The 21,802-nt window shown below is 44.5% G+C and overlaps 1 protein-coding gene across 23 annotated transcripts in view; it reads right to left on the reverse strand.

The window, feature by feature from the left end:
- The window catches only part of KCNMA1 (potassium calcium-activated channel subfamily M alpha 1), a 730,059-nt gene that overhangs the window by 144,809 nt on the left and 563,448 nt on the right, over positions 1-21,802 (reverse strand). For 13 of the 23 annotated variants that reach the window (XM_044239898.1, XM_044239897.1, XM_044239893.1 and 10 more), the window contains exons 15-16: positions 21,543-21,652; positions 8,704-8,772 (exon numbers count right to left, since the gene is read on the reverse strand). In XM_044239898.1, coding sequence (XP_044095833.1) covers positions 8,704-8,772; positions 21,543-21,652 — 179 coding nt within the window. Of the gene's footprint in view, positions 1-6,319; positions 6,332-8,703; positions 8,773-21,542; positions 21,653-21,802 lie in introns of all 23 variants that reach the window. The other 10 variants (XM_044239889.1, XM_044239894.1, XM_044239887.1 and 7 more) reach the window with 1 other exon arrangement.

Consider the following 21,802-nt stretch of genomic DNA (forward strand, 5'->3'; position numbering starts at 1 on the left):
GCAGTTGGAAATGATTCCAGTTTGCTTTTACCAAAATGCATGGGAGTGTTTGAATAAAGTGTGTGTCTGGTATATCCTGATTGGGGCAAACTGTAATTAAAAAACAAATGCAAATCATTCCTTAAAAAAACTTCCCTTTGCAGGGAAGTGCAGACCTAAATATATACAGTCCTATTTCAAAGTTTTATAAATAGATTAGCTGACCAAGTTGTGCTTGGACTGAAAAAAAAAAAAAAAAGAAAAGAGAGAGAGAGATATACATCTCCTCATCTAATAAATGGGTGAAACAAGTTTAATTTTCTGCAGATCAAGAACAGAATGCAGGAATGTATTATAAAGAGACTGAGAGGCTTTGGGCTTAATGGACAGGGAATTTAGGTACTCTGAACGTAGCAATAGATACAACAGAGGTATCTCTGATCTGAAAAGCCGGCTTTGAGGTTGTAGATGTTCGGAATCAGGCTAAAGGAAGTCCGCAACTGTCTAAGACAATCAAAATGGAGGACGGTAATTAACGTGTAATTTTTCACTGCTGGCAAAACCGTTCCAGGAAAGTGCTGCGGCCAACAGAGTGATGCATCTGTAGTAATACAGGAAGGACCCAGGTGAACTTTTGTTCTGCCGGGAGGACTCAAGAGTGGATCATTATGGCAAAATAATCGTTTGTGGTCGCAAGAACATCCACTATTACCCATAACGAGACCTGACAGAAGGAAACCGATCCTGTGTCATCACTGTTATTAACACTAAATAATAGCCAGGGACCACGATGATTGGTCTGTTCTGCTGTGGGACCACAGGCTACAGTGAAATTCTTCACAAATCAGGAAGCAGCAGACCACACTAATAGCAACAGCTTGCAATGGGCAGCGGCACTGGACAGGCGCCTCCTAATTACCCCCCTGCCAATTCTTTACATCGGTTTAACAGCCCTCTGACTTCTCATGATCAGGAGGGGAAAAGGGTCAGAGCTTATATAGCTTAGATGGACTCCTTTTTCAAAGCCAATTAAATGTGATGTCGTAGAGGAGCAGAATTCTGGATTTTGCACACTTTCTTACCCTCTTTGCTGTAAGGCAGTATGTGGACGCCCTGGCTCTGTGATCAGAAATTGCACCCAAATTCCAGTATCCCCACTTAGTAGCTGTCTGGCTTTGGGAAAATAACTAAATCTCCCTCAAACTCAATACCCTCACCTACAACGAGGATGAAAATCATAGCCTTTCTTCAGAGGATTGAACAAGATACTGCACAGAAGGCTCAATGCATATTGGCTATTGTTATTATTTATTATTACTGCAAAAAAAAGTAAAGCATATTTTGTTTTCAATGGAATTATCATGTTTTCTTTAGCGGGGCCCCACAGAATGGAACACAGGGCTCCTTATCAAAATATCATGTCCATAATGAGATGAATTTACAGGGTGAAGAACTGTACATTCCAGAATGTACAAGAGCATACATGTACAAGAGCATACATGAAAAATTCGTACGGGGTACACCATATGGTATGTATGGTGTCTAAAGAAGCTAATTCCTTAAAGCTGGAAAAAGTTCCATTTTGGTATGTGTTTATACCAGAGCGTAAAACAAGTTCTGAGTAAAAAAGAAAATCCTATCTTGATTTCAGCGATGCAATTCAAAAGGGGAAATTTGACACTCATCAATGTCTTGGTGACATATATGTGCAAAACAAGCCTTGCACGGGAACCTTTTCCATATTATGTGCTTCATTAATTGCACTGCAGTGACTGAGCCCACTGTCTCATGGGAGGAAGCCAGTGCGAGCGAGCTTCCTATCAATGAGAAGTTTCTTTTCATGTCCTCTGTTCTTTATCAACAGTGAACAAGAATCGGCCTCCAGTGAGAATGTGGGATTGTCATTCAAGGGACAGCAGATTGAGATCATTTATTACAGCCTGAAAGCTTGCTGTAGTCAAGAGAGTGTGGTCGCGGGGAGAGATCTGGGGCACTGATGGGAGGCAGGTTTGTGTTCAAACGTGTTGCCCTGCCAGGGCTGGTTAAGCGAGCAGGTACCTGTGTCAGGCCCAGGAGTTCAGACTCTGGCCTGGGGCACGTGGGTGCCACTCAGCCTCACTCTTCTACTTTGTGAAATGGAGTGAATAATCTCAATTACAGTGTCACTAAGAGAATTAAAGTACATTCTGTGTGCTCAGTGCCTGCCACATAGTAGATCCGTAAGTCACAGTCACTATTAAAAGTAAGCATGGTTATTAAAACAACTGAATGAGAACCAAACAATCTCCTGCATGGTCTGAGCTCTCCATTTTGCCCTTGGTGCCAATAAATTACCGGGAGGCCCCCTATTGACATTTGAAATGTCTTTTTACTGACTGCAGTATCTAAAACATGATATCCCTCGATGACATCTGGAGATGGGCTAATTTGGACTGGCTTTTGCCTGCAGAGTGGAGTGTCTCTCTGTTCCTCAAACCTCATGCACAGCCAAGGACATCACTGCCCGTGTGATTCCAGGGTGCCTTCTCATTCTCTTCTGGAGAGGGCTTAACAAGGAGCAAGAGGCTTTAAATCATCTCTTCACATCATGTGTGAGGCTGTAGGCTCACATTAGCAGGTATCCAGATCAGGCTAAGGCAGTCTTCTGGGTAGGAATTGAAAGAATGAGCCCAGACCTTGTGAATAATGCAGGAAAGAAATCCAGATACATAACAATGTTCACTGTGCTGGATTCCACTGATGTATTTAAGGGTTTGGCTAGAGAAACATGTGCCCCTGATTCCAGGGCCCACTGCAGAAAATACTCCCTATTGGAAGGGTTACAAGGTTTCAAAGACTCTTTGAGGAAATGTGTTACTAACACTGTAGACATTAATTCTTCTATCTACATTCCAAATCTAGAAAATTTAGATAAAATGTTGATCTTCCTCTTTTTGAAAATATAAAAAAGATAAGGATCCTAGACAGAAGTAATTTTTTTCCCACCAAAGTGCCTATGGCCCTCGGAATAGGTTATTGACCTCCTACTGGGAATATGTAAATCCTTCCAAAGGTCTTTGATCTCTCAAAAGCATATCCAACATTAAGTTTGTTTTGTTCTTATGACTGAAAGAAGTCTCCCTCCCTGTGCATCACGTTAAATCAGTCCTTGGCTCCAATTTTGTCTCATTCACTAGCTTATCAGAGATAAACTTCAAAATGTGTCATGTAAAGAATCAAGAAAATCTTTAAGAAAAAGTCCATATATCAATGAGCAGAATTCCAATAGGGACCTCTTTGTGGCAGAGATGGACTCTCCCTCATTTCAAGGAACACATAAATTATCCTCTTTCGTCTATGGCCTTGCTAATTTCAACAGAAAACATTCAGTGGCAGCTGGAGGCAAAGGGCTTCTCAAGCTCCTTCCCCCAGGAGTCTTGCCCTCTCTTTCTCTTTGGCTCTCAGACTACTTTTGTATCAAGATTCATTCTTTGGCTCCTCGTCCACTATAAGGACACAAATACATACTTTCTGTGGGGAACCCGTAGTTGAAAAAGAGGAGTGAAAAGCAAGATCACATTTTATTTATTTTTGTAAGTAAGTTTCTCACAGCTGCCAGCTTAGAGCCCAGTATGCAGTAGGCACTCTTCAACTTCAAAAACATAAATCATTGGTCTCTGCTCCAAAAGTGTTCCTTTCCCTCTTCGGCAAGGAAAAAGGTAGTCACACATGTTCTTTCAAAGTGGCAATTCTTCTCAGTCACGCCTACTAAAGGAGTGACCACACCTTTCCAGGGGGGTGGCAACTGAGCTAACAATCTCCCAGATGCACTAAGTACAAAAATTTAAACATACAGATGCGTAAACAGCCACTTAGGGAGGAGGAGCAATTGATTTCAATGTTGAAAACACCCTTCAGAGTTGAAATAGAAAACACCAGAACATAGGACTGGCTAGCAGGGCTCAAGTCCACAAAAAAATGTCCCCGTCAGGTTCCTGAGGGAGGGGAGCTCGAGACCTCAAGCTACAGTGCATTTTATTGTGTATGTCTTGCTGAACTTTAGTCAGGTTGGAGACTTGTGGCTTGACGGGGCAAAATGATTTATTCCTCTTCTCCACCACTTATGCATAACAACTAGGAAACATCTACTTATTCCTTCTTCAATCATCATAAACTTTGTTTGCTGTTTTCGGAGACAACCAATGATGAATAGTTCAACTGAACCCTATTTTTTAAAGAAATCGTTTATCCATTATGGGTAACTATGACAGGTGTGTATTTCTCCCTGGCCACCCCTCCGCCCCCTGCCTCAATTTTTGGTAGGTGTAATGTACCATTCCCCGAACAATTACGGAACTATCAGTCACATGAGAATATCACCGTACTTGATAACATGATAATTATATCTGTGTCTAGCAAGCTGATGGGACTTCATTAACTAGAGCAAGGGAATAAGAACCATCTGAGACTTCAGTTCATGCTGTGCCCAGATGAACGACGCCACTGGGGAGTGGCCTCTTTGACCACCCATGGTCATGTATGATTGCTATTGGGTGGGACTTGGAGCCAATTGTTCTCCTCTCAGGAACACAACCGACCTGCGGTTTATGGGCTGTGTGAGGGCACAGCCTACAGAAACCCCAAAACTCAAATCGTATTGCCTTTCCGGAACTTTCCATTTTTTTCTGGGCTTTCAAATATATGCTGCTGGAGTCCCACACAACTAGACACACACACTTTTACTTAGAGACTATATGTAGGAGACACAGTGTGTATTCCATGCTTCGATGTATTTGAGCCCAGTTTGCTCACACAGAGACACCGTAATAAAGATTGCTCCCAGTCGGTCAGACTCAAACGTCTGCCACCACAGCCCGCCAATGATATGGGCAAGGAACTGTTCAGCCTGAACCCACCACAATGAGTTTAGACGTGGCATTTAAAAATATATTTGGCACATAGGAGCCATAGGGGATAGGGAAGAGACAGTTCGTTTGGGAGGGAAAATGGCCGCTATTTGGTTCTGGGAGCAAGCCATGTCACTTTGTGGTACACTTTACGACAAGTCATGCTACGTCACAACATGCCTCCACCACAAGATAAAAGGACTCAAAGGCCAAAAGCCAACAGCAGAGGTGCAACCACTGTGGACCTTTGAAGATGCAAAGTGTTGCAGTAACTTCTCGCAGTTGGATCATAGCGTAATACCAAACTGACAGGAAGCCACCTCTATTGTCACGCATCTACTCCAAACATCACAGAAGAAATCAGACTTCGGAAAGAGTTCCGGACAAATATCCCCACCACACATATGCACAAACACACCACAGCAAGTACAAACACGAACACAAGACAGTGATTCCAACCACGGAGAGAAACAACTCTTGAGAAGATGAACACAAAGGCATCCCGATCGTATGTTTTCAACAATACTGTTTTAGAGAACACATTATTGAAAAACTACACTGGAACTATCAACCGAAAAAGTTAAAAGAAAATGCTATCGATGAGGATTTGGTCATGCTTCGTGCAACAGAAAACAGCAGCAAAACAGGGTGACGTCACATGGTGAAAGCGGAGATACGTCACATTAAGAAATGTGCCCAAACACACTAGGGAAAAAAATAAAGCCATGAGTTTATCTCAATAAACAGTACTCATTCACTAGATCAAATGTGACAATCTGGCAATCCGGTAGCAGAGTTCTAAGTCTGTACCGAGGACTGCCCAAGGAAGAAAATATGGAAAATGTTATCATCAAAATAAGCGTAAAAACAAAACAAAAGTTGAGTGTTAGCTGAGCTTGGTCTCTGTTTTGTGGATAAAAGGACACGATCCCTGCTCTACCAACAGGAAACTGGACATGGGGAGGAGGAAGTCACTGGGAATGTGGATGTGGTATGCAGACAGATGGCACCACAGAGGCTGGTGGACACTGAGACACATGAGGACAGGACAGAAACAGACACCAGGGGCTGGAGAGGAGCATTCTCCTTCTCAATGTTGATGGCACTGGTTCCCATCACTGGTGCCATGACTGAACACAGGGATTATACCTGTCGCGTTTTTAGGTCTCCTGCAAAGAAGTTAGTGCGTTATCCGAAAGAATCAACAAACTGAATGTGAAAAGCAATATGCTACTTTCAATTTTGATGTGCTCTCATTGGAGAGGGGTTAAATATATATATATGTATACGTATACATATATATATGTCTATTAGACAAGGGAATGAGATTATATGTATGTGTACACATATATATAATCTCTATCTTCCTGAATTCTCAGCAAATGGTTAGTCCTGTGGTTAGCAGTGAAGATAGCAGGTGGGGGTTGGGAGAAAGGTTAACGAAGAGCGCATACCGCTTTCGGCTTCTGCAAAACGACAAGAAAAGAATTTAAAATCAAACAATTTGATAATAAATTGACTGACACCAGAAGGAAAGAAGGAACAAAACCTTTGTTTCAAATTACTTGAAGGATGCATGTGAAAACAAGGTTTTTCAGCAGAGCATGGAAAAACAGCGTCATGGGGTAAAACAACAGAGGAGATCGTTCAACACAGGCGGGGGGCAGAGGGGTGGAGAGGAGAGGCTGGGTTCTCTGAATTCTATCACCCAGCCACTTAGAAAGTGGGAGAGGGAAGGAAATGGGAAATTCTTCACTGAAGAAAAAAAAATCAAAACTCTTATCTCAGGAAGGGTCAAAAGCTCAATTCTTTTTAGCATGGCTATTGTGTTCGAGAAGTTCGGTGTTTTCTCAGAGGCATGATCCACATTCCCTCCAACACACCTTTTTCCACAAGAACCAATGTGCTTCCACACTGAGACCAAGCGACATGAGGGGGGTTAAAGTTGGCAACGGCACACAGAAAGCCAAAAACAAAGCCAAAAAGTTCTTTTCGCTCTTTTCTGAAAGGAAAAAAAAATAAAGCTAAAAATCTCTATCTATAAATATGGCTTTGTTGAAAACATCTCCGATTTGTGAGTTAATTGGAGGGTCCATCAAAGAAAAGACTTTGTCTTCAGGGAAAGCTCCTAGTTAATTTTCTTAGAATAGTGACAGCAGATTCACACTAAACTATTAACAGGCTTTTTCCTCTCCCTCCTTGTGACCAAAAGGTGGCAGGTGGGAGACGGCTGGTCAAGGTTCAGGGGACACACTCCTGCCATGAAGTTATACCAAGAGGGTCAAGAGGTGCCTTCAACATTAAGCGCCGCCTACACCATGACACTTTTCTGAGAGATGCACAGAAGTGATAAAGAGTGAAGACTGAGTTACACAGATTTTCGGATGTGGCAACATGAAAAATATCATTTGCAAAAACCTAGGGACACCTGTTTTCCCCCTCTGCAGGCACCGGTGACTACCGGCCACCGTGTGGGAAAGCAGTAATCCCAGAAACCCCCACTTTACCTGTTGAACAGCCAAGAGCCAGGACTCTGGCTCCCAATTTCTTGCACATAATATTCTTCACTTTGCCAACACAAAGAAGAAAACCGTATCTATACATCATTATTAACTGCTATGGCCGTGTTTAACACATGGCCACCAAATCTACCACTTTCACTTGCTCTTGGTTGATTTGGAGTTTCCAAAGAGCTTAGCCTTTGATCAGATTGACTTGGTGGGCAATTGATCTGGTGGTTAAGGTAACAGGGAACATTGGATTGACTTGCTTACAGTGTTTTGCTTTCCAGTGTTTTGGGGTTTTGTTTGGTTTTTGTTTTGTTTTGTTTGTCAGAAACACAGACTGTATGTCTGGACGTCTGGCTTTATTGAGTTATTCATCCCGATAATGAAAACTCCTTAGACAGTGAGAGGAGGCACCTTTGAGTCTTGCCTTGCACTCAACATACTAAGGCACACGTGGGAGGGGATCTGTACTTTACACTTGGGCAGCCACAGGAAGACTTATAGGAAGGAACGACCCCGGAGGTCATCTTAGAGCACAAAAGCCCACGCACTTCTCAATGAGCTCTTTCTTCCAAACCCATTGATGAAAATGGGGAAGCAAAAACCTCATCTGTGTTTTATCCGTAATGCATACAGTCCTGCATCAACACAGTCCCCTGTTAATGGGGTGCTTCCTTCTTCCACCATGAGCTCATATATTGACTGGGCTGTTATCTATTTCAACCAGACCCAGTCCCTCATCAGTCTGATATGCACATAATTAAGTGCAAAATAAATAAATAAAGAGGGCTCCTGCCTGTGATCCCTGCTCTCCTGGCTAATTTACATGAAGCCAATATTCCGCCACCTGGATTTCGGCTGCACCGGGAAAAGCCCATATGGTACACAATAGGCTGCTTGTAATTTGGCTATCAAGAGAGCTGGTGCATCCCATCACGGCCCTGCCCCATCCCTGCTGTGAAGGGGGCCAGAATCCACCTGCTTCGTGATCACGGCAGTAAATGGGGTTTGAGGACAGGCCCTGTCCCTGGTTTTGTGCAGAGAGGGTGAAAAGTATCACTTGGGCTGATCAGGTGGAGATCTGGATGCCTCATCGCTTTCCTCTGGAGAAACATTTTCCAAATGCCCAGTGGGCTTGAGATGCCAGGTGGGTCTGCCAGAGAGGTGACGGTATCTGGTTGGGCATGCCCTGAGATGTGTCAGAGATGGGACACATCAGGGGCCCAAGCACATCAATAACGCGTAGGAAAGACGCGGGTGGACGGAGCGCTCTGAGAGCACTCTCACCGGCTCCTGCATGTCAGCCGGCCGCTCCGCTGTGGCGAACTTACCGGCTCTCCCGGTTGGCGGACTTGTACTCAATGGCTATCATCAGGAGCTTAAGCTTCACAAAACACAGCCTGCAACGAGATGGAGAAACCTCCCCGTCAGTGCTTCTGAACAGCCAGAGTCACATAACAAACACGATTACGACCTCTCCATTGCCTGATGCACTCATTATCCCGGGGACCCTCATTCCACAGTCACTGTGCCAAAGGGAGGGGGTGGGAGCGACACCTCCCCGTCCTCCCCATTAAACCTGATTTCTCGCAAGTGATAAGGCGCTGAATGTTCAAAGTGCAAATTGCACTCGGGTCTGGATGTCTAGACACAGACCCCAAGCAGGGATTTGTGCCTGGGGATTTATGCTGGGCCAGATTCATTAGTTACTCGGTCGGGTAGTAAAATGTTAACTGCAGGGGGAGGGAGGTATTTGGAGCAGCTGGACCTGTTATTTGGATTCCATTTCGGTCTTTTGTACAAATGGCTCATATTGTTGTTCCGAGCAGACCCCTGTGTGCTCAAAATGAGGGTAATAACCCTTAGCCTCCATGGAACTGCCCAGCACATGACTGTGGGCACCAGTACTCCTGGCCGCATCCGCATTGCCTCACCTCTTCTGCCCAGGGCTCTCATCCGGGGCTCTCGTCCTCAGCCCAGCCTGCTCTGAAGCTGGCCCGTTCCTGCCTCCATGCCTTCACGAAGATGATCCCTACACCCCAAGTGATTTCTCTTCTCCTGACCCATCCCGCAAACCCCCATCAAATCCAGCCTTCTGTGCAACTCATCTGCAGACCCCCTCACCCTTGGCTTTCCATTCCCAGAACCCATCCAGTGCCCTTGACTGCCACAACCTCCTTCAGTCCTTCCTCAGCTACATACTGGCCGTGGCTGCTCCCCATGGCAGTCTGTGCCTGAAAGCCATCTCCTCAACCAGTATGGCTTCCTTAAGAGTTTGGGGCTTACGCAGAATTTCCCATCGTGCTGCACAGGGAACCATAGACACAAAGAAGCTCAATAATCGCATGATTTCCCCTCACTGGGGTTCTAAGAAAATAACAAAAGGGCCAGTAAATATTCATGCACAAAGATGTTCAAGGTAGTAACATTAATGCAAAGTAAAAAAAAAAAAAAAAAAGCAACCTAAATGTCCAATAATAAAGCAACAGTCAAGTAAAGTATGGTACAATATAGTTTTAGCATTCAAAATGACTTTTTGAAGAATATTCAAAGTCTAAAATTAACAAATAATATTATACAGGTACAAACATGTAAATAATGTGATATGATTCAGTGAAAACGTATATTTATATACTCACAGAAATAAAAGCACACAGACAAAAGGATTACATTATATATGACAAATTTCTATAATGAGCATATATCTTAAGGACTTTTTGGATAATGAAACATTGGTTGACTGACAACCAACAACCAACTGACAAACACTGGTTGACTGACAGATTGAGAAGTGAGTTGATTACTGAGTTGTAGTACTATAAGGGGGAGGTTGCATGGGGTCACAAGGCGGGGCCATTCCTGGTACTCTCATTTAATCCCCACAATATCCCCGAGAGGGAGAGATGGCCCCAGTTTTTGTAGACTTTCACAGCCATCTCTATATTACAGGTGATGAACCTGAGGCTCAGAAAGCCCATGTAACTTGTCCAAGGTCCCCAACTAGTATCCGGCAGGATATACATCTTTAACTCCAGGGCAACCTATTTTGTATTGGGAAAGATAGATAATAAGCAAATATACAACTGAATAAATGATAAATTTCCAGATGAGGAAAAGCACAATGCAGAAAACAAAACAACCTAAGAGAACAAACAGTAACTGGGAAGACCCATAAATATGGAAAACGAATGATGGTTGCCATAGGAGAGGGTTGTAAGGGAATGAGCAACATAGGTGAAGGGGAGTGGGAGGTCCAGGCTTCTAGGTATGGTCTGAATGGCGACGGGGATGAAAGGCACAGCATGGGGAATACACCCAATGATACCGTCACAGCGATGTGTGATGATAGATGGAGGCTCCACCTGTGGTGAACGTAACAACAGAATTGTCTAATCATTTTGTTGTACACCTGAAGCTAAGGTAGCACTGTGTGTCAACTCCAATTAAACAACAACAACAACAAACGCAACCAAAGAAAACAGTGACTAGGAAGGGGTGTTCTCTGCAGGCCTCCAGAGGGACCATCCTGAGAACGTAAACTAGAGCACAGAGCGCAGGAGCTGAGGAGAAGAGGCAGGCAATTAAAGGATCTGGTGAAAAAATCTTTCCAGGGAGTGGAAGCAGCAAGTGCAAGGGTCCTGAGGCAGGAAGGAAGTCAGGGTGTCTGGAGATCAGCAACAAGGACAAGTAGACTGCAGCCGAGTGAGGAAAGTCACAAGGGATAGTGATTAGGGCAGAGAGCTAGGCAGGAGCAAGTTTGTGAAGACCGCTGGCCACAGCAACAAGCTTGCCAGTCTGTGGTTTACTCTCAGTGAAACGGGAGGCCTTTAGCTGGTGGCAAATAGAGAAGCAATGAGGTTGGTGAAGGCCTCGTACTCTCCAGTGGAAATAAGACCAATTGCTCACCCCTACATATGAGGTCACAGTCTCCCGTATTGCTTTCAACAGACAGTCAGATTTCAAAGACCACTTCATCTAGGCGTATTTGGGCTCTCCTGGTGATTTGCAGGTTTGCTGATTCCTGCCAGCGGACTCTAATGACCTGGGCTTTGTGCTGATTATGCAGTTTGCTGAAACACCAACTTAAGTATCCAACTACAGCTGGAAAAATGCTCTTCTTAATTTATGTTCCATAAAGCACTGCTAACACGTACCCTTTATGGGGCTGTTACTCCTGGAGCTTAAATTGTTTAAAATATCAGATGGCTTATGCAATATTTGTTGAACCAAATTACCAGATTAGGTAACCACTTTCTAATGTAAATAGCAACTAAATGCCAAAATCTCAAGGAGAAGGCCCATCTTAATTTAGCAGAAATCATGAAGAGGCCAATACATTGATATCCCAAGAGTGACTGGCCACCCTGATTTGGGACTTTGCGGTTCAAGGGATCATGGATCTTAATTGCTTTTGGGGCACCTGGGTGGCTCAGTGGGTTAAGCCGCTGCCTTCGGCTCAGGTCATGATCCCAGGGTCCTGGGATCGAGTCCCGCATCGGGCTCTCTGCTGAGCGGAGAGCCTGCTTTCCTCTCTCTCTCTCTCTCTCTCTCTCTCTCTCTCTGCCTGTCTCTCTGCCTACTTGTGATCTCTGTCAAATAAATAAATAAATAATCTTTAATTGCTTTTAACGACCTGATCTTGTTGGTAGAAGCAAAAATGTAGTCCACAGTAATGGTGCATTATGTCTTTCTAGGCACTATGACGCCATTTACCAACTCGATATAAAGAGAGGAGCTTTCTAATGCAGGAAAGTCAATAAAATGTACACAGTCTTGTGCACATTCCTTAGCCTAGCACAGTGGACCAGGAGATCTGAGTCCTCTTTCATAACTTCCAAATCCATATCTGAGAGGATTCCATATGGCTTTATAGATACCTCTTTTTAAGAAGCTCTTTGACCCAAACCCAACCTTTACTCACTGGCCAAAGGGGTGGAGAGGACAGAGTGATATCGACGAAATGATTATATGCAAACAGCACCACCCCATGGATTATGAAATTCAGGCCCTTCAAGACTTGTTGGGGCTGCCCTTCTCGTAGAGGTGACAGACTGAGGTCCAACGAGGGGCAACCTCCTCCAGGTCAAATGGCCTTTGGGAAGAAAGGCCAAAAGTGGAAATCAAATCTCAATGCAGTGTGCTACACAAATACTTCTTAAGAACAAAGCAAATGAGATGGTGGCCAGAAGACCAGCATGGTGTCTCGGTCAGCATAGCCTTTTTGAAAACCCAGAATCAGATACTAACAGGTTATCTCATATAAAAACTAGCCTTTCAGCTTTCCTTGATAAATCATAAATGGCCACACTGAAGACACTCTGTCTGGCTAAAAGGGACTGTAGCTTTGAAGCACTGACCCTCTCTGGAAGGAACACAAACTCTTCAATATGCTACAGTCCCCAGCACTCCCCAGTGATCCTGCCTCTTCAGTCTTCACTCTTTGTGGCTCACTCCTGCCCCCTAGAGGCACCTAAGTTTTTAATTCCTGCTGTAACAAGTACCTTCTGCATGTCCACAACACACAAATCTTGCACTATGTCTCCGCTCTGCTGAAAAAAATCACAGTTTTCTGCTAGATCCTGCCACAGAGAGTTAGCCAATGTCCAGAGACTGGGGATTAAGGCTGAAGCACAGGTGCCAGGAGGTAAGAACAGACCAAGGCCGGTGAACAGGGCACCGGTGTGTGGTGTGATAATCACTTGTTTATTCACCTCTGCCCTCGAGTTGAGTTTCTTCACGGTAAGATGCATGCTTTCTCTCCCCGGCATTTTGCAAAGTGCAAAGAGTAAGCATTCAATGCATGCTGATTAAATAAATGTATGAATGAATGGAGGGCAGAATCTCCTGACTGCTGGGAGCCCACATTAAGAGAGAAAATAATCAACTAGGAAACTAAGCAAAGAAAGTTTGGGAGCTGAGCATCGAATCATGCAACAAGATGCCTCTTAACTTGCCCATGAGAAGCAGAGAGATTGGAAAAGAAGGATGTCAAAAGAAATAATAGCAGTGGTATGTTCTGGGAATCTAACATTTGCCTCAAATCAATATGCCAAAATGTAAATATAATTCTAAGATCCAGGCAGCACTTTGTCCTTGAGACTCTCCACAGCTCCTGCTACCAGGGGTTTACTCCCCAGAACATGTCTTCAGACTACTCAGATTTGATGTCCCGAGATGAAATATTGACTTGTATCATCAACACCATCGTTTTTGGTAAAGCAAAATGGGCTTTGCTCATCCAGTTCTTTGAGTCCTTCTTAGGGCTTTACTCAGTGTCCGCACATGTAACAGACTGGAGCAGGGTAAGAAAGGGGCTCAGGGCGAAGGAGGGCATAAGAAAGAACCAAGAAAGCCTTTGCAGTGTGCTAAACAGCAGCAATTTAATTCTTGGTTTCTAAAATAAAATGTCCCAATATGTCCAAAACAGGAAGTCGTTGCTGGTTGTGAAAATAATTACAGGGGAACAGAAATGACTTTTCCCAGAAAAAAAAATGTCACTTGTCACAAAAAGGTCTTAAACCAGCAATCTGCAATAAAACTGTTGTAATAACAAGTTAGATTGCTTTCTTGATAATTATTAAGTAGAGGCCTACCAAATTTGACAATGACATTATATAATGCCTATTTTTTATTTTTTTTAATTTTTTTTTACTGCTAGCATCATCTGTTAACTACAGTAGTTTCAACCCAGATGTTCCTGAACAAAGGCTCTTAAGAATTAGAGGCCAACTGTTTCTACCTACCTAGAGGGACATAAATTGTTCTTGCCATTAAATCAGCCCCTTTGACTAGAAAGATTGCTTGCTGATGTGAATCAAGCAGAGAAACCCTTCGTAGAGCCTGTGCCTTTGAATGTGCTCAAGAAAGGGACACAAAGACGTTGTTTGGGGCTGTTGAAGATGGGTCGCCCAGGAGTGACAGCATGAGGAGAGATGAGGTGCCCGCATGGTGGCCTCCAAACTCAGTTCCCCTCCCCGAAGGGTGGGGCCCTCTTCAGTTATGCAGAGGGACCCTGGCAATGTCAGGCTGAAGCACATCATCAGAACAGATGCCCCATGTAAATGCTGCACATTGGGAAACCAGATCTTTAGCATCTAGGGGCTAGAAGGAAAAAGAGTCACATTTAGGAGCTTTGATTTAAAATGATAGGCTCTTGAAATGGAAACATCTAGTTAAAGGAAATTTGAACCAGCAGGATTTATAAGACTCAGGAGCAAGAAAAAAGAAAGTGATTTAAAATGCTCGTGGGTATGTTGTTCGGATTTCATTTCCCAATAGCTCTGATAGAGGTGGGGTGGGGAAGGCTTCGGCACAGCCCTGCCCTCACACACACACACACACACACACGCGCGCGCGCTCCATGCTCAGTTTCTCCACTAGCACACCTGAGCCACTAGAATTTAGAAATAATTATATTCTTTGATATGGACAATTGATATTTGCCTAAAATATGAGTAAATGCATTTTAGAAAGCTTTGCTCTTATTAGTAGTCAGAAACAAAACGTAAACTGTGTGTGTGTGTGTGTTATGTGTACCAAACATCAAGTCAAGCCCCTAGCCCCATTTCCAGCCGGACTGCCTCCTTGACACTCCTGCAGAGAATTCTAGACATGCCACTGTCTCTATAGTCTTTGGTTACAAGTCTTAACAGACTCGAGGGTCATTTGTTTATTCCCTAAGATGTAGGAAGATTACTGGTCGTCTCTGGGTCCCTGTAGTAGAAAATAATCATAATCATAATATCGTACTCCCATCTGTGTTCATATATGTTGTCTTAATTACAGTAACCACCGCCCCCTCCAAGTAATTGGAAGATAGGGCCAGTTTTTTGAGGAGAAATATTTTTTAAAGACAAGACTTGAGCCCCTCCACAAATACTCATAAAATGCTCATTTCTGCAGACTGCCTAGATAAATCCATTACATAATAATCAGGTTTGCCAGCTTCTCTCCTCTCCGTGTTCAGATTCAGAAGTCTTTCTCTAAAATCTAATGGTGTCATAGAATTCAAGCGAAACTAGCTGTAGTTTTCATTGTACAGGAGACCCGGCTTTCTCCAGGCGGTCTTGGATTTTCCTCCAGGGGCTTCACTGGAAAGATCTGTCCATGCAAAACAACACAGCATGAAAGCCTGATTTTCTTCTTCATTAGGGGTCCTGTATGCAGGTGGATGAGGGGACAGAGAAACCCCTCTAGCCCCCAGATGGTCTTAAACCAGTGCAGAAGCATCCTTGCACCTGGACTGAGGGCAGGACTCCTGCCGTTTGGCCCAGCGAAGATCTGACTGGAGGCCCCCACATTACCCAGGCATTAAATACTCCACATGGAATATGAATTTTAACCGCTCCATCAGCTGCAGGGGGACAGAGAGAGACACACTGTATTTTAAATACATCTTTTGTCCTAATCCCCTCTTAGCTGTAAAACCTGATACAATTAAGGTTTTATTTTTGCAAGTGATGAATGGCTGACTAATACCCTCAGTGTGAGATTCAGGCCCTGCTAAGTGGTGTTCTTGCAGCAAGCTAGACTCAGAACCTGTGGTTTCCTCCTGCTCCTCCTTCCCTATCACTCTCTTCTCCCCTCTGCCCTCACTTTCTTATTTGGAGGGAGGGGGGATACAGCCTCACATTTACAGTTCTTATGATAAAAACACTATCGCTGTTTCCCCCAGAAAACATCACATGCCCCCCCCCCAAAAAAAATCGATTTGTCTCCTTCTCCCATCCAAAGGAGAAATCAGTTTGCTCTCCTTGGAAAATCTCAGAGACCTGGGTGTGGCTCCCAGATTCCTGACTGCCCACTACTGAGAATTCCCTCTTCCCTCTTTATTCCCTCTCTGAATCCAATCTCTTTTAAAAGGCACAGCTCAAGTGTCATCTCTTCCAGGAAGCCTCTCCTATCACCCCGAGTCTAGAGGGAGCTCTCTCTCCCCCTGAAGCTCTCAGCCTCTGTCCTCTAGTAAGTGCACCCATCAAGCACTTATTCCTCAAGCATTTATGGGTGCTTAGTAACCCCTGAGGGTGGGTATCATTTTCCTTAGCCAGAGTGCAAACTGTCTGAAGGCAGCCACGGCGGGGAAACACAGTTCTTTATTCGTCATTGTAAGTATTGTTATTAGTCTTTTAATGTGTATGTACTTTATTCGATCTAATTACAGGTTTCTCTAGATGGTGCCATGCCTGGCACAATGGCACAGATATCCTAAGTTCATTACGTATCTAGTTGATTGGCAGGACTTTTCTAAAGGGTAAGAGTAAATATAACCCGAAATGCCACAATGTGTCCCTTTCTTTCTTGTTATTTACAGTGTCTGGATGGGGCAGGACAGACGGTGGGAAGAAGAGAGGTGGGAAAAGGAAAAAGGATATTAGCTAGTATTGAGAGATAAGTAATATGTCTATTTCAAGTCCAAAGTCAGGCAGCTGGTCATGATCAAAGGAAGGAGGTATGCAGAAATCAAATATCTGGTCCCAAATGACACATCCACCAAGTAGCTCAAATGCAGGTTTGAGTCTGGGCCTTTGCAACTCCATGGGTCACACTCAGTGACATTAAGGAGCATCCTACTATGGGACCATGCAAAAACAAGACCCTTCCGTGGCAACCATGGCCTCATATCCCAGCTCCTCATTTCCTACAGGCTTGGCATTGGCCCCCTGCACCTTTCACAGTCACTTGTTTCCCTGGGGATGGTGGGGAGTGGGAGGGAAAGTGAGCATGAGTTTTTCTGGTGTTCAGAAACCTTCTCTTCAGATCCCAAAGCTCCTCTGCCTTGATCATGCTATCACACAAACCCAGGGGCAAGCCAGCTATGCCACATGAAGGGGAGATGTTCAGAAGTTGCTGGCTCTGAAAAGGAACATCCTAAGGGCATCCTGGGAAAGGTCCCGGACATGGCCACCATGGTCGCCAACAAGATCAAGCGGGATCTTCAAGCACTGCGTTCTGATTTGTACTGGTTTCCCCTAGGCTTCTTGGCACTTGGCACGGATCTGTTCACTCCAGCTTCAAGGCTTTCAGTATTACAGGGCTCAGTACCCCAGTGCCTTCTTCCTATACTGATTTGGATTAGGCATGGGAAGAGGGCAGAGCCGTCAGCGGTCTACCTGTTGTGGTCATGTGTAGACTCATCCTACCTCCCTGGACGTTATAGAACACCCCATGCGAAGCTGGAATGATGGCAAGCTTGTGACATGTGGCCCACCTCTAATTCTGCAATTTGGCTAAAATCGGAGAGAAACATTCCATTGACTGAGCCAATGGGGGGAACCAAGTGGGGAACGAGGGGAGTTTACTCCAGCCCGTGGTGTGAGGGATGAGGTGAGTGGTGGTGGCGGCAGGAGGTGGGGGAGGGGCCCTAGTCATCAGACTTTGGATCAGAATCACCTGTCTTGCTTGTAAAAAGTACAAAATGGGGGGAGGAATTCCCCCAGATATTAAAATCTAGAGCTGAAGCTTAGAAATCTCTCCATTTAGTAAGCTCCCCAGGAGATTCTTAATTAGGTGGCTTTCATCCAGCAGCTACCCCAAACTGCTCTCAATTATACAGACCCAGCATCAGAACCCTGGCTCCACTGCTTGGGTGCTAGGTGGCTTTGGAGGGGCACCCACATCCTCTGAGTTTAGCTTCTCCATCAGGATAAGCCAGGAACAGTGATATTAACATAAACCACAAGATCGTTGTGAAGATAAAATGAGAAAATATAAATGAAATATTTAGAAATAATACTGCATTTTGTCTAAATGAGTGACTGGTTTTGGAACAAAGCTGCATCTTCTGCTGATACAGACAGTGAAGCCAAAAGGCTGGTACAGAGAAGTCCAAGGATATAGCTGGTATGGGTCCCACCTGGGCAGGAGAGAACAGCCTTGAAATCTGTAAAAATATATAAAATGCTTGCCTGTTGGGGGGCCTTCTGTCCCTCCTGCCTTCCCCTCCCCCATTCTGTTCTCTGGGGAAATGACTTCAAAATCCATTCATGGATCCTGTTCCCTTATCTTTTTATGAACCAGCTCTCCCATGGCCCCTTGGTGGCTCAGTCCGTTAAACACCCAACTCTTAGTTTCAGCTCAGGTCATGATCTCGGGGTCCTGAGATTGAGCTCCTTGCTGGGTGTGAAGCTGCTTAATATTCTCTTTCTCTCTCTTCCTTTCCCTCTGCCCCTTCCCACCCCTCTTGCACATACCCTCTCTCTCTCAAATACATAGAAAAATGAAATCTTTAAAAAAGGGGGGGAGCGGGGAAGTCTCTCCCAGCTTTTGAGAAAACTCCAGGCTTTCCTATTCAGTGATCCCACACTGCAAGGGAGCATTCTGCCGGCCCAGGGGAAGAGCAAATTTATTTCTTTTCATGCTTTAAGACGTTATTGGCTGCATATTGTTTTAATGCGGCGCATAATTACAGAAACCGCTCTGAAAATCTGTATATTTTATCTGTGCTTTATTGTACCCAGAATATTCCCCAATTCTTTTTTCTTCTACATGAACCGGCTTAAAATATATTTTGGAGTCCTTTTTGTCATCTTGAAATTGAATAGCCAATTCTTACTGTAATGAAAATACTTACGCGCCAGCCTGGTGATATACAACACTACAGTCTAATTACGGCTGTGCTTTAATTAACCTGAATTGAAGAGTGTTATCATTAAACTGCTGGTAACTTTGAGTTATGGCTTTTCTTTAATTTAAAGTAGAAAACACAGATAATTAAGCCTCCAGATAATCAAATGCTTGAGGAGAGCGTCAATGTTTTGGGATGTTCCTAAATCTCATTAAATGTCCTTTCTTTATTGATCATCCCTACCTCTGCTGTATCATTGTGCTGAACGAATAATAGCACTAAGTTGAACACATTCTCACTCACATCAGAAGTTTGGTTTTTTGTTTTTTGTTTTTTTCATTCCAGAAGCCGTGCTGAACAAATATGAAATTCTCAGACAACAAGGTGTGTCTGAAAGATACTCTCCTCCTCACAACATGTTCTAAATGGGAAAATCAATCAAAACCAGCAGCCACTGGGGTCCAGCTCCTGAGCTGGCTCCGAAGGGCAAGGAAGTCTCACACCACCCAGTGTCAGAGTCGGCAAACTCACGGGTCTAACGGGGCCAGGCCTGCGATATCGATGCCCCGGGTTTAAGGCATCAGAGAGGGGAGGACCCACACTTAACCCTTCCTTCTAACAAACTGGAGCCAGTCAGCAGCCGGTGGAAATGCAAGTCCTGTGTTGGCTCCTCAGATACTCGAGAGATGCCAGACATCTCGTTTTTATGTGAATCACCTCTATTTTGAAATACTGGCAACTCACTTGAAGACCTGAAACACTGTGTGGGGCAAATCTGCGAGTCCGATGTACCTTGTGGGATCCCAGTTACAGCCTCCAGGGGAAGTGGTTCTAACCTTCCAGGTTAACACTCGAAAAATGAACTGACTTCGTTCCCAGGAGCAGAATCAGAGAGGCAGTGGGAATGCAGGCTTCCAAGGAAGCACTCATGGTAGACATACACAGCGGGCAAGCCAGGGAAAATCAACAGTTAAGGAGCACATCTTTACACACCTCCCCAGCCAATGCCCCCTACACCATAGGACCCCTCTGGGCATTGGCGCCTTTGCAGGGTGCTCAGGTCACCCCTACATCATATAGGAAGCCTCAAGGGTTTGGTTTGGTTTGTTTGCTTGTTTGTTTGTTTTAATAGAACCAGCTTCTATTAAAAGTCCTGAATTCTCCCGGGCTTTCTATCCCAGGCAGGCTAAATGCCAAGGTGGAGAAAATCCCCTGGGACAGCCTCAATGTTCCAGGACCCAACGCCTATGAACAGTTAACATCTTTCTGTGGCAGAAAGAGAAATAGCTCTAAAAGAAAGGAGCACATGGGAGTTACAATAGGGCATCCATTTTCAGAAAATAACTCCTTCCGAATCAATTACCTATTCACTTTTCCAGTCCATTTAGCATTTAAACTTTCGCTTAGAGACAGGGTGAGAAATTTCAGTAAACAGCCAGACCATTTTGGATTGCTTAGGGTCTGGGCCCAGAGACAGATAGAGTACACCTGCTGTGTTCACTGACAGGAGTCTCCAGGCAAACACCAAGATCCCAGGCACTCTGTCCTCTCTCCGCTGTGCACAGATCACAAAGCTCTAAGACAGAGGAGCCAAGGGCCCCCAGGACTATGGCCTTCAGACCTTCCCTTCCAGAAGATGGGTTTTGTTTGTAGGCATCCAGACAGCTCAAGGGAACAGCTTTTCTTCCTCAGGCTAGTGGGTTCCCAGATTCCCCTTTTTTCCCAGTCTTTATCGGTGAGACTGAGGTTATCAAGTCTTTTGCTGAAGTGTCAGTGGATCGGGCTTGATGTTTCAGCATTCCCAGAGAGTCTGTGTTTTCACAGGGGACAAAGCTCCTGTTTGACTTACACCCAACATCTGAGATTCTAAGTGGGAAATCTGAGGCATCATCACGATGGAAGTTTCTCGGGTCCTGGAACCCTTAGAACTCTTGAGGCCACATCCCTTAGATGGTCATCCACTTTACTTGGAGAAGCCATGGCAGGCTGGGGCTGCCTCTTGCTCAAATCCCTCCCCCTGAGCCAACACAAGGAGAAGCTAAGCCCTCTCATTATCATACCATGCCGGTTGTCCATATAGGGGGCTAAATTACTAAGGGCTATCTCAAGGTTCCCTTCCACGTATTTGGTCCCACATTTCCTCCGCAGATCATGAACGTGCTTCAAATAATGGCTTCTCTGATAGCTCTATTACCTGATTTGACTGGAAAATATTAAAATTCATTTCATCAAGTGGCTAGCAAGATCTGTTTTCATCCTGGTAAAATCAGAGACATGGGTTCCTAGCACCCTTCATAATTGTGTCCTACGTGGCAGAAGCCAAATTCAAGACATGCAGGAAAACTGTAGTGCATAATTTAATGCAAATGATGGATCTAACCATAAGGTTCTCAGAGCTACAGGAAAAAGCAGGGCCAGTGAAATCCCCAAGGCAGGGACCACATACTGACCCACCTTCCTGCTCACCACGTAAGACGGAGCACACAGGATATCCTTGGTAGTTGTTGAGTACCCTGACTGTGTTGGGCAGAGATGAGGTGTCTTTCCTTTAAGGGCCACCTTAAACATCCCTGAGGGCCAAAGAGCACATGGTGAATGTTCACTTACTCACAAACGGTAGGGAAGGACAGACCCACGAAGGCACTGGAGAGATATTCTGTGTACATTTCATTTGAGACTCCTTCCAAGTAATATTTCTGCCACGTGTCTTCCTCAATCTAGGAGAGAAGAACACAGGAGGTTTAAGGTATGACAGTACACCATAAAAGGGAAACCAGAGTTTACCATTTGGCCAATGAATGAATGCCCTAGTTATGGGATGGCAACAATCTTTAGCAACCAGGAACACAATCACACCATCTACAGCA

This window comes from Neovison vison, chromosome 2 (assembly GCF_020171115.1).
Source record: "Neovison vison isolate M4711 chromosome 2, ASM_NN_V1, whole genome shotgun sequence".
In the NCBI taxonomy this organism is placed as follows: Eukaryota; Metazoa; Chordata; class Mammalia; order Carnivora; family Mustelidae; genus Neogale; species Neogale vison.